The sequence below is a fragment of the Desmodus rotundus genome, chromosome 5 (genome assembly GCF_022682495.2).
Source record: "Desmodus rotundus isolate HL8 chromosome 5, HLdesRot8A.1, whole genome shotgun sequence".
Lineage (NCBI taxonomy): Eukaryota > Metazoa > Chordata > Mammalia > Chiroptera > Phyllostomidae > Desmodus > Desmodus rotundus.
Genome location: NC_071391.1, coordinates 48,906,558 through 48,923,945, shown reverse-complemented (window position 1 = coordinate 48,923,945; position 17,388 = coordinate 48,906,558). Strand labels below are relative to the sequence as shown.

At 39.2% G+C, this 17,388-nt stretch overlaps 1 protein-coding gene across 5 annotated transcripts in view; it reads right to left on the bottom strand.

Annotated features, from left to right (window-relative positions):
• The window catches only part of UVRAG (UV radiation resistance associated), a 279,747-nt gene that overhangs the window by 247,904 nt on the left and 14,455 nt on the right, over window positions 1-17,388 (bottom strand). For all 5 annotated transcript variants that reach the window (XM_045181850.3, XM_053924302.2, XM_024572534.3 and 2 more), the window contains exon 2: window positions 2,969-3,086. In XM_045181850.3, the coding sequence (XP_045037785.2) occupies window positions 2,969-3,086 (118 nt within the window). The remainder of the gene's footprint in view (window positions 1-2,968; window positions 3,087-17,388) is intronic.

Here is a 17,388-nt window from a genome sequence, read left to right as displayed (position 1 = left end):
CAAAGAGAGATGTGGATGACTGAACATAGGACTATGAGTTCAGAGGGGAGGTCCAAGCTAAGAATATAGACTTGCAAGCTGTTAGCGATGAATGGTATTTAAAACTATGAGATCACCAAATTGGATTATACAGAGTTTGTCCTCTGATGTATTCAAGATAGCTGACTGACATTCCAGGAGAGGACAGGCACTCGAATTTCATGGCGAGAAAATAATTATGGCTTAAGAACAACACTGACTTTATAAAAATTCCAAGTTTAAGAGGTAACCAAGATCAAAACCTAGTTCCTCACCCATAACACAAGACTTTGTACTCTGGAGATGTGATAACTAGTGTTGGCACTGAACTACCTAAAAGGTAAACAGTCTCCTAAGAGTGCTTAAAGATGTCACTTTTTAAATCTCATATATAACTTCTTAGGGTCTGCTGTGAATTCAGCTGACACAAAAGGATAACTTAAAATCAGCATTTCAGATATTCTTCCACTAAAAAAAACCTCTCATTTAAAACTAGCAAATGATGCCACTAAGCAGGTGGCACATGTGGTTTTGTGAGAAGAGCCCACTGACTCTCTACAACGGTCATCCTACACCACGGGACACATAATAATCATGAAATGAATACTTAGACCTGTGCGTGGCATCACAGGTCCAGTAAGAGAAAGCGGTATTAACTGGGTTTAGCAAGGAAAGAGCTCCCTGGCTCCTATAGTAGATAAAAGTTACAGAACCCAATATATGGGCCCGACAAAACCTACAAAACAGACTTCGTTCATCCGTGACATTTTCTGGAGCAGAAGGAAGTCTCGGAAATCACCAGTCCTCTCATCTTAGAGATAAGTTAACTGCATGCCCTAGCCAAAGGGCTTGCCAGCTAGTGACAGACTCAACACCACCAGATACCGGGCTTCCCTGGGGTCTGTCACCAGCTGTTCCCGAATGGTGTTAATGATCGTTTTATTGCGATAACCTCAACAAACAGTCCATGATAATTTCTAAGATCAAGATTTGAGCTAGAAGACAAACTACAAAAACAAGAACAAAAAATCACTTTTCTTTTATCTCTTAGGCAAGTTGTTACATCATGGTCATCAACCAGTTCTGTGACCGCTCTCTTTTTAGAGACTACTATTATGATTGCTAACATTACAATTCTAATAGCAACTGCTATCATTTACCAAATACCTAAGATGCGCTAAGTACTATGTTAATAACTATTATCAGAGATAATTAGTAGTAATTAGCATAGTAACTGGAGCAAGGACACAGAAGTTCTATGAAGATAACCAAGAACAGGTTATACAGAAACATATCAAAAATTTAAACCACTCTGGCTCTGTCAGACATTGCTAGTGACAAAAGCAATTAGTGAGCAGTAGATCAGATGTATTAAGATCTGCAAAAATGCTTATACCTTTGGGGCAAATAGCGACCAAACTGTTTATTTTCCTTCTGGACACACAGGAAGACACTTCCCAGGCCCCTTTTCATCTAAAAGGAACAACGCAGATTTATGGCCAACAGAATGTAACAGAATTGAGCTGGGCCTTTTCCATTAAAGATTTTTATCTTCCTCCACTAATCCCTTTCTTGCCAAGCCAGAGGTCGTGTGTTGATGGCAGCGGCATTCCAAAATAGAAGGAGCCTGGATGCCTGCGTCACCACCCAGCGGACAGCTGCCAAGACAGTACCTAATAAAGAACACCTGCACCCGACCCTGTGTGAAAAATCCGTTATGTTAAGCCACTGAGATCGGTGGTACTTGTTATAGTAGCTAGCATTGATCTTTCAGATTGCAACAATTGTTTTAAAAATGTGCAGCGGTCAGAATAAAAAATAAGAATAAAATAAAATTATGTGAAAATGGCAGATTTTAGAGTCCTTTTTCATCCTTAAAAATTATTTAATGCTACTTACATAGGGGGAGGTTCTACTCTATATAATTCCAGATTGAATTTTTAATGAGCATATGCTGGTATTAAAATTGAAAAAACAAAAAAGTTGTTAAAACCACTACTGCTTTAATAATGGTCTTTTAAAGTAATTAAAACCAAAAGATAAGTGTCATTGAAATATTTCATTTTTGCCACAGGACAAACTTCAAGTCCTTAGAAACTTTTATTAAAATACATAATGCCACCTTTCATTAATATAAGAAGACCTTCAATAACACCATGCCAGGTGTGATCTCACCTTATCTCAGGCGATCCTCGTAACAATCTGTCTTGCCAGCTTCATAAGACTCATTATCTCCACTTTACAAATGGGGAAAAGGAGGTGCAAAGCCGTGATCTTTGTCCAAAGTCACACAGCTAAACAGTAGATAGCGGAGCTACGTCTAGTGTGGATACTTCCAACCCTAATCCAATATTCCATGCTTCCTCTCTTCTACCATCTGACACAAGGTCAAATGATTCTATCAAAGTGCCTTTCATCTAACAAGTATTCAAAAGATTCTTGTGGGTTTGAATCAAATATGTGGTCTACTTTTAGAACTGTCACTTGTGGAAGAATCAACATTTCAATACATAAAGCTGAATTCAAAGAAACCGTGCCAATTCTTCCAGAAAATGACTCCATATACACAAGGAATCACAGACATGAGATGATATGAAGTAGGACCCAGTTTTATTATAATATTAAAGAAACCAATTACATTTTAAAGAGAAGCAAATTAGTACTGGATACTAGACTCATATCATCTATTTTAAATAACAGCTACTGGAATGAAGACATTAATCGCTAACATTCATAAAGGAATAATAAACTTATCCCTGTAAAATTCAGGTAGCTGGAAGAAATATCCAAATGTCATGTTTCTTTAATACACATAACTGCTCATGAAATACTGTCACAGCATGACAATTTAGCTTTTCGGTAAACAATAACAGCAAGGGGCACTTATGTCACAAAAGAATAAAAATGAGGAGTAATAATCTGTGGGTAGCAGGTTCACCGAATCCCTTACCTTTGTGTACCTTTTCGGTGTTACACAGGTGAAGTGTGAAGTAGGTATCAAGGAGTTGATGGCCATTTCTATTAATAATGTTCCGGGCAGCAATGTTCCGAAGATGTCTAAGACGACGCTGAAAAGTAACCACAAAAGGAAGGGCATTCAGTTTTTTCCTCCTATAAAATTTTCTCAAAGTTACAATTCAAAAATAAAAGACAGTGACATGTCATTTATTGTTGAGCCAGCAATCTTAACCCAGCCTCTTACTTATGTCTCAGCGCCCTCTCTGTCAAATGGGAATTATACCTGCTGAATTTTATTTACAAGGTTACAACAGGTCACTTTCACATTGTGCATAAATGTTACCTAAGTGCTATATACCTGCAGAACAGCATTAGTATTTCCTGGAACATAAACTAAGTAGTAATTTGCCTTTTCCCTTCAGAAGGATGCAGGCAGACATGCAAAGTCCATCTCATACTAACAGAAAATCAGCAGCTATTACATACATACAGCTCTATGGCTAGCTCAGTCTAGATGCCAGACCATCCCTCTCCTCTATCTGTACAACCATTAGAAAAGAGGCCAAGTCTACAGCCGAACCACCCTGAACGTGTCACGTCCGATCTCGTCTGATCTCGGAAGCTAGGCAGGGTCGGATGCTGGCTAGTACTTGGACGGGAAAAGAGGCCAAGACCAAAAAATAAAGCAATAACTCACTGGTTGCTCCATCCAGCCAATAACCCAAAAGTGGGCTTAAATTCTCACTTGACCAGCAGCCAGCCAATTTCCATTTCCTAGTAAGGCTTCCTTCCCAACAATTTCTCAAACTAGGAGGCATGAATTATTTGGAGTCCTAAGTGTATCAGAAAGGCAAAAGCTCCTTAAGCAACAGTAGAAATCAATAAAAATGGAAGATAACTTAAGGGACAGCCAAGTCATCTCATATCACAAAGAAAAAATGCCAGCAATGCTGAAATCTGAGCACGCAGTTTCGTTCCCAAAGGCTGGGTCCCTGTGTCAAATAATCATTTCTGGAGACTTAAAAATAGAAGCAAAGTGTTCAGTTTTAAAATATGCTTAAAGCTCTCCCTGCGGGCTAAAAGGCAGCCTATTCTACTGGGGTGAGTCCATCTTTAATTACATGTGCAGTCAACCAGAACAGCACAGTTCCTTCTTTATATGTAATCCTGTCTCCCAATCCAGAAACAAAGATACTTCGAGAGAGACGGTTAGTGTCCAATAAATTCGTTTAATCCTCTAAGTATAAAAAGCCCGAACTGTATTTACAGAGAGGTTCCTAGGGCTTCCTCTAAAAGACTCAGTTTCCCACCATCTGCCAACCGTTTCCATTTCACACCATGGATCACAGCACCAATCTCCTGCTATGTATTTACCATGAGCCCTCAGTCAAGGTTTTAAATCGACAGGAACCGCTAATTGCCTGTACACAATAATTACATTTAGTTAGCTCTAAGATTGCGGCTAAATACTCGTCCTCTACTCAAAGACTTGCAAGTATTACCCAAAGCCTCTAGCACAAAACACAAACTTCCCATTACTGTTCTCAAAGCCCCTCGCAATCCGCCCTCTCCGTTTCCTGTCGTTACTTCTCAACGGACCTTCCACACTTAACCCCTCCGTCACTCAGGACATCTTAAGGCTCTGTGCACCTTCCCAGCTCCATGCTTTTGCTAGAAGTAATCTAGAACATCATTCTCTTTAAAGAGATTCTATTTCCACTTCAAAGTTAAAGAGACAAGATTCCTTCTTCTTGATCTCTAACTGAAAGAAACTGCTCCTTTCTTAGAATAAGAACTTTGCTTTTGTCTCTACTGTACCACTTACTTTCATTCAGCCTTGTGTTATAGGTAGTTGTTTACTGCTACTTTCCCTATTAGTCTAGGAAGAAAAGACTTGATGACAGAGACCATTACCACCACTATACTGTTAGCACTTATTAAGTGCTTACTGTGTGCCATGCGCTGTGCTGAACACTTTATAGATGTGATCTCATGTAATCCTAACAACCCTATGAGGTTAGGGTTAGTCATGATCATTAGTCCTCTTTATCCCAACATTTCTAAGTAACCAAATATAAACAAAGAAACAAAACAGTGTTTTAGGAGAACGATATCTCCAAAGAAGGAAGGAAACGAAGAAAGAACGCAAAGAGGTTATACGTATATGTATAGGTATATCCTATATGTATGTATACCTCTCAGATATAATTTGGTCTGTAGACTCTATTGCTGCAGAGAGCAGAGCATCCTTCAACTCAAGAGAATAATTTAATGACAAATACGGGACTGACTGCCTTACAAAGCAGTGTGCAGAGCTTGACAGAGGCCGAATCTGTAATGAAGGCAGATATTGCTGACGACATCTCCTGTGTTATGTAGCAAGTTAGCACAATCACCTCCAAGCCACTTTCCAACTCCAAGCTCTAGGATTCTAAAATCAGCAATGGAGTGTGCGAACGCTTATCTGGGTGGATGACCAATGTATCATTTTTTCTATGCTTCCCTCCACTGATGTGGATAAAACAGAACTGACCATATCAGGGCATTTTATAAGGAAGGTTTACAAAAAAAAATACTCCACAAATTAGCCAACTGTACTTAAAGCACTGACCTTGAGCTGTATGACGTTTTGACTTCTCCCTTATTTATTTATTTCAAAAGTACTAGGGTATTACCATGATTAGTTAAAATACTAACTTAATACTAGTTTTCTGTAAATCTAAAATTATGCCAAAATAAAAAGTTTATCTTTTAAAAGTTACTGCCTCTTTCAGAGTTAACAGGAGTGGCAGTGGAACAAAAAGACTGCCAAAAACACATTTCACAAGCATTACTTAAACAGAATTCTTCTCCTCCCCTCCCATTCACCTCTTTTCTTCAGCTTCCCGCCTCCTTCCTTCTTCCCCTTCTCCCAAGATTTAATGCGATTAAAAAGAAACACGGGAGGGTTCAACCAGAAACCGAAGAAAATAATTACCTATGGGGGTGAGAACAGGTTGGAAGGAACAGAGATAAAAGCCAGATTTCCTGGTACTTGCTTATGTAGTTTTGACTTCTGTACCATGTTTCACACACTCAAAAACTGAAGTTAAATAAGAAAGAGTTTAAATCAACTAAACCTAGTCCAAAATAAAACAGCAATTCCAAAAATGACCACCAATTTTAGAATATATCATCCACCTTTGCCCAAATTATTACCCTATGAACAAGGGACGTATTAAAGAAATCACGGTGACCCACAGGGTTCTCTCCGTTCTCAGTTCCCCGTAAGATCCAGACTTGACCAAAACTGCAGGTAATTACACCCACATAGAAACACAGGCAGTTCGGGAGATCTGTCTACCTTCCCCAGCCCTGCGGGAAGAGACTCCACCGTGTTTACAGCTGTATCTCCAACATCCTGGCGAGTACCTAGCAAACAGCTGGCACACAGTAAATGTCTGACTGAATTAATAAGTCTCCCGTGAGTTAACCCAGTCAAGAAAGTCCTTGTGTGACCTAGGCCTTGCAATGGTCCTGAGTGGCCTGGACCCGTAGCGAAATCTGAAACCCACCCACCACACAGTGGGAGAAAACAGAGCCACATCAAACCTGAACATGGACCTAAAAACTAAAAGTGGGGTGAAATCTCACACGGCTTCTGGACTACAACAAATCCTCAAGACCCCCCCACCCCGGGGTGTACAGTCTAGCTGGCGGCAGTCCCTCATGGGCTGGTGGCACACCTAGCACAAATACAATGCCTCGACCTTGCCCACGTAGAATTAAATACCACATTATCTCTTCAAATGGCCCATCTGAAGATACTTTTTTAAAGATTTTATTTATTTATTTTTAGAGAGGGGAAGGGAGGGAGAAAGAGAGAGCAAGAACATCAGTGTGTGGTTGCCTCTCACATGCCCCACTACTGGGGACCCTGTCTGCAACCCAGGCATGTGCCCTGACTGGGAATCAAATCGGCGACCCTTTGATTTGCAGGTCGGCACTCAATCCACTGAGCCATACCAGCTAGGGCCATCTAAAGATATTTAAAATCAAATGTTTTTATGAGCTAAATTGGCTCAAATATCTCAGGAAAGTAAAAATGTTGAGTAATTAAATGGCACAGACTTTGGGAATACTCTAAGACAACATTCCATGAAGCTTTCTTTACCAGCGATCTCTGAACTTTCTCCAGCGCTCCACGCTGTCAGTTATAAAATGATCTTGGCACTTCATTCGACAGCAGTAGTTTTAAGAAGCCAAGTTGTACACTAATCACACCCATCCCCAAATCTAAAACCTCAATAGATTTTAATTTTTAAGTTGGAATTAACCTAACTTTAAAGTCTTTGAAACACTACCTATAAAATACTCTATACAGAGGTTAAAAACATTCACAAACATATAAAATTAAAACCTCCTGCACTGGTTAATGTGGCTCACTTGGCTGGGCATCATCCCGTGAAGGGAAGGTTGTGGGCTCGATTCTGGTGGGGGCACATGCCTGGGTTGTGGGTTCAATCCCTGGTCAGGGCGCGTAGGAGAGACACCAATCAATGTTTCTCTCCCTCTCATTTTCCCTCCCTTCCCTTCTCTCTAAAAAATAAAATCATACCAAAAAAATATCCTATATTAAAAAAAAACCCCTTCCTATCCACCTTTGGTTTGGAGGATTGAAGGATATAATTAAAATACAACTCTGCTACCTGAAATGTTAGAAGTGGGCAAAGGACTCTAAATGACTTTAAAGTCCTAAACTTTATGACTCTAAATTCCTTAACTTTTTAACAGATCTTTCAAGAATAATTTCTCAGACAAGACTTAAGTGGCATGCATTATAGACCTGAAACACTTCCTTTGGTCTAAAAAATGTGAATTACTCATTAGTACGATTGTAAACTAGTGCCTCTAAAGAACCGAAAATCGATGGTTGCTTTCCTTTTAAAAAATTTTATTTATTTATTTTTAGAGAGGGGGAAGGAGGGAGAAGGAAAGGGAGAGAAACTTTAATGTGAGAGAGAAACAACAATCGGTTGCCTCTTGAACACGCCCGGACCAGGGACCAAGCCTGCAACCCGGGAATGAACCCTGACCAGGAATGGAACGGGCGACCCTTCACTTCGCAGGACGACACCAACCAACAGAGCCACACCGGTCAGGGCCCGTGAATAACTTCTGACTCCAAAAAAACTCAACTAGTAATGTACTAATAGCCTACTGTTGACTGGACAAAAGCCTTACTGATAACATAAACAGTAGATGAACACATATTTTGAGTAAGTATTTGACACTATGTTCTTACCATAAAGTAAGCTAGAGAAAACATGTTAAGGGAATCACAAAGAGAAAACACACTGTACTGTACTTATCAATATCGTACGTTTACGACATCTTTTTACTGGATAAATCATCAGTACCGACATCAATATGGTCTTATATGATACAAAACACTGCAGGTGTTAAACGTATTACACTAAACATCAAAAATGAAAAGGTAATGTGCAAAAGAATTTCACATTCATTGACAAGTATATCGATTCATGCATTGGTAATGAGGAGGCAGCAATATGGTTGCATTACAGCAGCCTAGTATAATCAATATGATTGTTTCACAGCAATAAAAAAACTCAAAAAAAGTTTCCAGTAGTTTATTGAAGAGAAAATCCACATATAAGTGGACCCGCACAATTCAAACCCATACTGTCCCAAGGTCAACTGTGTAACTACACTGGTAATTACAGACGCGCGCACCCAAACAAACACTCTACCTTGGGGCAGACTGCGGTTTCCGAAGAATGCACCAATACTCCCCACCCCACTTGCTCTCTTACGATGTGATGCTGCCACTCTGTTACAAAGTGGGGTCCATGTTCCCTCCCCCTCAAATTTGGGCAGGCCTGTGATTATGGTAGAAACAATGCTATGTGGCTTCTGAGGCTAAATCATAGAATCACCTAGTTCTCTCACAGGATGCTCCTTCCTTGGAATTCAGTCACCCTAGCCCTACTGTGAGGGTGCCGACCAGCCAGATGGAAAGGATTTTTTTGTAGGTGTTCTCCCATAGCCCCAGCTGAGATCCCCGCTAACGCCTGACAGATGACCATTCCAGTCCCCTGCCTTTGAGACACCAGAAATGGCATCGAGTAAAGCACAGAAAAGTTGTTGCCACCAGGCCCAAGACAAACTGAATATTTGTGAGCAAAATAAATAATGATGTTGTTTTAAGCCACTGAATTTTTTGTTTCTTACTCAGCAACAGAAAATGAAGAGACCTATTTGATTGAAGAGTCAAACTTTTATTTCTGTCAGGGTTGACAAGAGTAAGAAAAACAATGCTGGGAGAAGCATAAAATGGTTCAGTTTAAAGGGAGGGAAATTCAACGATAATTATCGAACTTTAAATTGCATATAATATTTGACCAAGCAATTCCCCGAGTCACAACAATGTGTGCAAATATGCTTATTCCAATATTGGGAATAAAAGCAAAACTAAACTACCACTCTTAAATTGTGGTACACTCGTACAAGGGACAACTATATAACCATTAAAAAAACAAAGTACCAATAAAAGTGTCAATACAGAACAAAAGAGCAAGAAATTTTAAATGTTCCTGGAAAGGAAAATACTATGTATCCTGAATGATGATCCTAGAACAAGGGTTAGCCAACTCGGTCCACAGAGGGTCAGAGTAAATACGTCAGCCTTGTCAGGGCACGTCCTGTCTGCACACTCTTTGCTTGTTTTTGTTTACTTGTTTGTTTTATGTGTTTGTTTACAATACTTTAACAATGTAAAAACCTTTCTTAGCTCATCAATTGTTACAAAAACCACTGTTGGCCAGTTTGCTGACCCCTAATGTAGATAATCACAGACTTCTGAGATAATTTTTTAAAGTAGCACTTGATTTGGAAATTCTGAACTTCTTCTGGACACCTCCCCCCTTTCCTATTCTCAACTCATTTCAGGTCAGGCACTTACGTATTCTCAGCCTGGGGTGAAGTTAAATGGCACGGAAGAATTGAGGCCCAAGGTGTTTCCAGTAAACTAAGATTACTGCTACTTTGATATATTTTTTTGAAGAGCAACAAAAGCAAACCTGAGAGAAAATCAGTTTTCCACATTTTCACAGGAGGTGAAAATGTTGAATTACTGAATCAAGAATTTAAGCTTGGCCCTGACCAGTGTGGCTCAGTTGGTTGGGCATTGTCCCGTAAAGCAAAAATTCACGGGTTTGATTCCCAGTCAGGGCACATGCCTGGGTTGTAAGTTCAGTCCCCAGTCAGGGCGCTTATGAGAAGCAACCAATAGATGTTTCTCACATCGATGTTTCTCTCCCTGTCTTTCTCTCTCCCTTCCTCTCTCTCTAAAAATAAATAAATAAAATATTTTTTAGAAAGAATTTAAACCTGATAAATTAGGTCAGTCTTTTAAAAAAAAATACAAAAGCCTCTTTATATTATAGCACTATCAATCCCCTATTTTTTCTTTATCGCTTGACACCACCTAAAAGGCTCACTGGGAAAAGTATTGAAAGAACACAGAAATGCTTTGCTCCTCTTGCTTGGTGCTACTGGCTCTAAGCAAACTGTGTCAACAGCCAATGTTACAAATTTAAACAAACAACTCATCAACTCTAACCTATCATAAACTATTTTACAACCCCTATCCAAATTGAGAACTTTCTCTGACACAAATTACAAAAGTCATTTGGAACTAAAGCCTCTATTTTGACATTAACTGTGCTCTCACCGAAGTTCAAATCAGTCTTAGAATTTAGTTGTCATTGACTAAGCACTTCTAAATTATAAACAGGCTTTTCCAAAATTTACCTCTTAACTTTCTACTTACACATTTTCGCTCTGGGTTTTTTTCAGTCTCCACCTATTCCCTGCAATCTTTGGAGTGAATGTTTCCTCGATACGATACCTTCCCCCACGTGCCTCTCAGCCCTCCTCTCGTTTCCTATTCTTGTCTGTTCTATCTTGTTGGTATTTCCTTCACAGACTATGGTAGGAATGGTGAGGATACAAACGTGGCATTCCCTAACCTCAGAATATAAAATCTTATGAAAGTGCTGGAATTTGTGCACACAAAAAGGCCAATTTGAGGTTAAAAAAAATCCAGCAGTATACTTTTGATGAGCAATTATTAGAGCACTGTTACTTTAGAAATATAAGGCCAAAGAAGAAAGACACAGGATAACCTGGAGGATATATTGGAGGACAGAAAAAGCATGTTTAACATGTTATCATTTGTGTTTCATAAGGGAAAAAAAGAATATAATTATATAATTATTGGAGATGCATAAAATATAATAACACTGGTTTCCCCAGGAAATGGAATATGGGTATTTGGAACATAGAGTGGTGTATGGAAACCCTTCACCATATCCCTTTGTAGACCTATTGAAAATGTCCCACATTAACGTATTGTTTATTTTAATAAAACTAAATGTACATTTTTAAAACGCAGACAGCAACCAACCGTAGCACGGGCACCTGTGATGGCCGCCACTAGCAGCAGTGTGACCGTGGTAAGACCTCAACCTGGTGCCAGCAACCCTGAACTCTAGGTGGTTCTATCACCAGAGGGCAAATCACGTATGTCTCTCTGAGCCTGTTTCCCCTTCCATAAAATGGGGATGTTTCCTGCATATTTCCTACATGCTACCTCTGTGGGTTATTTTAAGGATCAATGAAATAATGGATATAAAAGCTGTCTGAGAGAGAAGATGGCAGCCAAAAAGGTGAAAGCCGAGTCCACTTGCTCTTGCCCCCAATACGGATACTAGGCTGATCTTCCAACAAATAAACGGAATATTCAATGTAATCTTAGCTGATATGGAGTTTGGAAGCCAAGGAGTACAGAAGACGCTTCAAAACAGGCGTGTACAAGACGTGGCGAGGGCTGTGACTCCTAGTCAGCCAGATGGATGGGAGAACCCACCAATGAATTAGCCATCAATAATCAAAGCCTAAGTACAACCAAAGAGCCCACATAAACTGAATAAAGGGCAACCCTAGAGCATCCAGATCAGGAGACCAAAGAGACTGCACCACTGAGTCCCACAGAACTCCTACCACAGAAGTCCAGCCCACAAAGACAGGCAGGGAAAGCAGAGCAACCTGAGACGCAGAAACAAACAAAAACAGTCACATAAAATGGGGAGACAAAGAAATACCCCCAAATCAAAAGGAAAGAAGGAATCCCCAGAAAAAGAGCTAAGTAAAATTGAGGTAAGCAATCTGTCAGACACAGAATTCAAAATAGTGGTTACAGGGATGCTCAAGGAACTCAGTGAGAACTACATGGAACTTTATGGGAGCTACGAGGTACGTAGTGGGAACTACAGCAGCATGAAAAAGGAAGTACAAACTATGAATAGGAACCAGGAAGAAATGAAGAATACAATATCTGAAATGAAAAATACACTACTAGAAGGAATTAACAGCAGGCTAGATGAAACAGAGGACTGAATCAATGAGCTGGAAGACAAGGTAGAAAGAAATACCCAGTCAGAGCAACAAAACGAGAAAAGACTCAAAAAAAAAGGGGAGTAGTTTAAGGGAGCTCAGGACAATATGAAATATAACAACATTCACAACATAAGAATATCAGGAGGAAAAGAAAAGAAGAAAGGGATAGAAAACCTCTTTGAAAAAATAATGACAGAAAACTTCCATAAGTAGGCAAGAGAAAAAGTCCACAAGTTCAGGAAACACAGAGGGTCCCAATCAGATGAACCCAAAGAGGCCTACTCCAAGACACATCATAATTAAAATGGCAAATTTTAAAGACAAAGAGCAAATCTTAAAGGCAGGAAGGGAAAAACATATAAGAGAGCTCCGATAAGGCCATGAGCTGATTTCTCAACAGTAACACTACAGCCAGAAGTGAATGGTATGAAATATTCCAAGTAATGAAAAGCAAGGACCTACAACCAAGACCACTCTATCCAGCAAGGCTCTCATTTAAAATGGAAGGCAAAAATAAAAAGCTTCCCAGACAAAAGAACGCTTAAAAAGTACATCTCCACCATGCCAGCACTGCAAGAGATGCTAAAGGGACTGCTATAAAAAGGAGAAGAAATACGGGAGAGACACGGGTACAGAAAAAATGGGAATGAATAAGTATCTATCAATAATAACCTTAAACGTAAATGGATGAAATGCTCCAATCAAAAAACAGAGTAGCTGAATGGATAAGAAAACACGACCCGCATATATGCTGTCTACAAGAGACCCACCTCAGAACAAAAGATCTACACAGGGTGAAAGTGAAGGGATGGAAAAAAATATTCCAAGCATACAGACATGAAAAGAAAACCATGATATCAATAATTATATAAGACAAAATAGACTTCAAAACAAAGGCCATAAAAAGGGACAAAGAATCACTACAGAATACTTAAGGGAGTAGTCCTTAAGGGAGGATATAACCCTTGTAAACATATATGCACCTGACACAGGAGCACCTAAATATATAAAGAAAATCTTAGAGTACTTCAAGAAACATATTGACAACAACACAGTTATCCTAGAGGATTTTAACACCCACTGTGAACAATGGATGGATTTTCCAACCAAAGAATCAACAAGGATATTGTGGCACTGAACGGCACTCTGGATCAAATGGACTTAATTGATATATAATGAACCTTATATCCCAAAGAAACAAAATATACATTCTTTTCAAATGCATGTTCAGTATCTCTGATGAACATAGATGCTAAAATCCTCAACAAAATATTGGCAAAATGCATCCAGCAATACATCACAAAGATCATACACCATGATCAAGTGGGATTCATCCCAGGGATGCAAGGATGGTACAATATTCACAAATCAATAAACGCAATGCAAAATTAAGGACAAAAATCATATGATTATATCAATAGATGCTGAAAAAGCATTTTATAAAATTCAGAACCCATTTATGATAAAAGTACTCAGTAAAGTGAGCTTAGAGGAACCATACATCAACATAATAAAAGCCATACACGAGAAACCTACAGCTAACATTATACTCAATGGGCAAAAACTAAAAGCTTTCTTCTTAAGATCAGGAACAAGACAAATGTGTCCACTTTCACCACTCTTATTCAACATAGTACTGGAAGTTCTAGCCACAGCAATCAGACAGGAAATAAAAGGCATCCACATTGGAAAGGAGGAAGTAAAACTGTCATTATTCGCAGATGGCATGATAATGTGCCTAGAAGACCCTATAGTCTCCAAAAATCTACTCAACCTAATAAGTGAATTTGGCAAAATAATGGGATACAAAGTCAGTATTCAGAAATCAATGGCATTTTTGTACACCAACAATGAAATATCAGAAAGAGAAACTAGGAAAAAAATTCTATTTACTATAGCAACAAGAAAAATAAAGTGCCTAGGAATAAATTTAACCAAGGAGGTAAAAGACCCATACTCAGAAAACTACAGAACACTGAAGAGGGAAATTAAGGAAGATACAAATAAATGGGAGCACATACCATGTTCATGGACTAGAAGAATTAACATCATTAAAATGTCCATACTACCCAAAGCAATCTACTGACTCAGTGATTCAATGCATTTCCTATTAAAATACCAATGGCACATGTCACACATCTATAACAAATATTTCAAAAATTTATATAGAACCAAAAAAGACCCCAAACAGCCTCAGCAATCTTGAAAAAGAATAAAGTAGGAGGGATCACAATACCCAATATCAAACTATATACTACAAGGCCACTGTAATCAAAACAGTCTGGTACTGGCAAAAGAACAGACACATAGATCATTGGAACAGAATAGAGAATCCAGAAATAAGCCCAAGTCTCTACAGTTAATTAATATTTGACAAAGGGGACATGAGTATACAATGGAGTAAAATTAGCCTCTTCAATAACTGGTGTTGGGAGAACTACACTGGTACATGCAAAAACATGAAACTAGACCACCAACTTATAGCATACAACAAAATAAACTCAAAACGGATAAAAGAGTTAAATATAAATCGTGACACTATAAAAGTTCTATTGAAAAACATAGGCGGGAAAATTTCAGATATCCCACGTAGCAATATTTTTACCAATATAACTCCTAGGGCAAGGGAAATAAAAGGAAAAAAATGGGACTACATCACATTAAAATGCTTCTACATGGCTAATGAAACCATCATCAAAAGGAAAAGGGAATCGACCGTATAGAACATATTTGCCAATGATACCTCAGACAAGGGTAAATCTCCAAAATATGTAAAGAACTCATACAACTCAACACCAGGAACACAAACAATCCAATTAAAAAATGGGCAAAGGACCTGAACAGACACTTCTCCAAGGAGGACGTGCAGATGGCCCATAGACAAGTGAAAAGGTACTCCACATCACTAGACTCATAGAGATGCAAATTAAAACCACAGTGAGGTATCAACTCACACCTGTTAGAATGGCCATCATAAACAAATCAACAAACAACAAGTGCTGGCAAGGAAGCGGAGAAAAGGAAACCCTAGAGCACAGTTGGTGGGAATGCAGATTGGTGCAGCCACTGTGGAAAACAGTATGTAATTTCCCCCCCAAAATAAAAATGGAACTGCCTTTTGACCCAGCGATTCCACTTAGGTTATACCCTAAGAATCCTGCATCACCAGTTCAAAAGAACCTATGCACGCCTATGTTCCTAGCAGCACTATTTACAATAGCCAAGTGCTGGAAACAGCCTAAGTGCCCAACAGTAAATGAATGGATTGAAAAACTGTGGTACACTTACACGAAGGAATACTGTGCAGCAGAAAGAAAGAAGGAGCTCCTACAGTTCATGACAGCATGGATGGAACTGGAGAATATCATGTTAAGTGAAATAAGCCAATTGGTGAAAGACAAATACCATATGATCCCACCTATAAGAGGAATCTAATGAACAAAATAAACTAGATAATAACCAAAATAACCAACAAAATAGAACCACGGGCATGGAAACATGGAACAGACTGACAGTGACCAGCGGGGAGAGGAAAGGGGAATAATAGTGGAAAGAAGAAGAAGGGACTAGACAAAGAACATGTATGAATGACCCATGGACATGGACAACAGTGTGGGAATTAACTGTGGGAGTGGGGGTGGGGTGGGTGGAAAAGGCAAAGGGGGGAAAATTGGGACAACTATAATAGAATAACAATATAAAATGACTATTAAAAAGCTGTCTGAAAAATTGTAAAGGACTTTAGCCCCAGCTGGTGTGGCTCAGTGGACTGAGCACCAGCCTGTGAACCAAAGGGTCACTGGTTCGATTCCTAGTCTAGGGCAGATGCCTGGGTTTCAGGCCGGGTCCCCAATACAGGGCACATGTGAGGCAACCACACACTCATGTTTCTCTCCCTCTCTTTCTCCTACCCTTCTCCTCTGTCTAAAAATAAATACATAAAATCTTTTTAAAAAATTGTAAAAGACTTTAATCTCAGGTCCCACCACAGACCTACTGAATCAGAATCTATATTTTTATAATATCCCTGGGTAATTTGCATGTATATTTTAAGTTTTATAAGCACTAATCTAAGGCATTTTATTCATTTTTAAGACACTAAATTTGAGGCCCTAAATAAAGGGATTTCCCCATGTTCACCCTGTTAATATTTATAAAATCAAGACTTGGACCCAGGCTTCATCTCCTGGGATGTGTATGCACACTAGGTTTTTGCTTCCCAGTTACCTTGTCTCAAAACCTTTGAGACATCTTTGCCTGCCAGGTGTCCATATCCCCACCTCCTTTCCTAATCAGCCATCCAGCTCACCAATTCTTTCTTCACAATATCTCTGGCAGGTTTCCTCTTTTCCGCATCCTTCATTCATCGCCCTAAAGCTACTGCTCTTCGTACTATGAAAAACCAGCTTCCTTCTCTTATGATGTATCAACTTCCTTTTCTGCAAACAACAGCTTAAGGCATTAAATGTTAATCTACTGATTTCAGGCAGAATCTACGTTTGAAACCTACCAACATTAGCAAACTACAACTTGGAAATCTAATCCAGAATCTTCATGTCTTCACTTTCATTATTTCTTTCCCATTATCTCCTTCGCTTTGCCTTAGAACTAAGCCATGTTGCCTTTATGTAATAAGGTCCTCCCTTTATAACCAAACTTTACTAAATAAATCCAAAGGCCCTAAACCACACTTTCCAGTATGATCTTTTATCCTAATCTGCCCCAATAAGCTGTCATCATTCACAAACATTCTCACAGCTTCATAATTCTCTCCTCTACACTGCACCCTAACAAACCAAGGTAATTCAATATTTCTTTAGTACCCATGGTGTGCCAGGAACTATGCAATAAAACAGAAGTCTAAATGCCTGTGACTATCTTTCCACATAAATTAAATAAAAGTAAAAGTCCTGGCCCCTGCCCCATTTCCACTTCTGAACCAAGAAGCGTTGA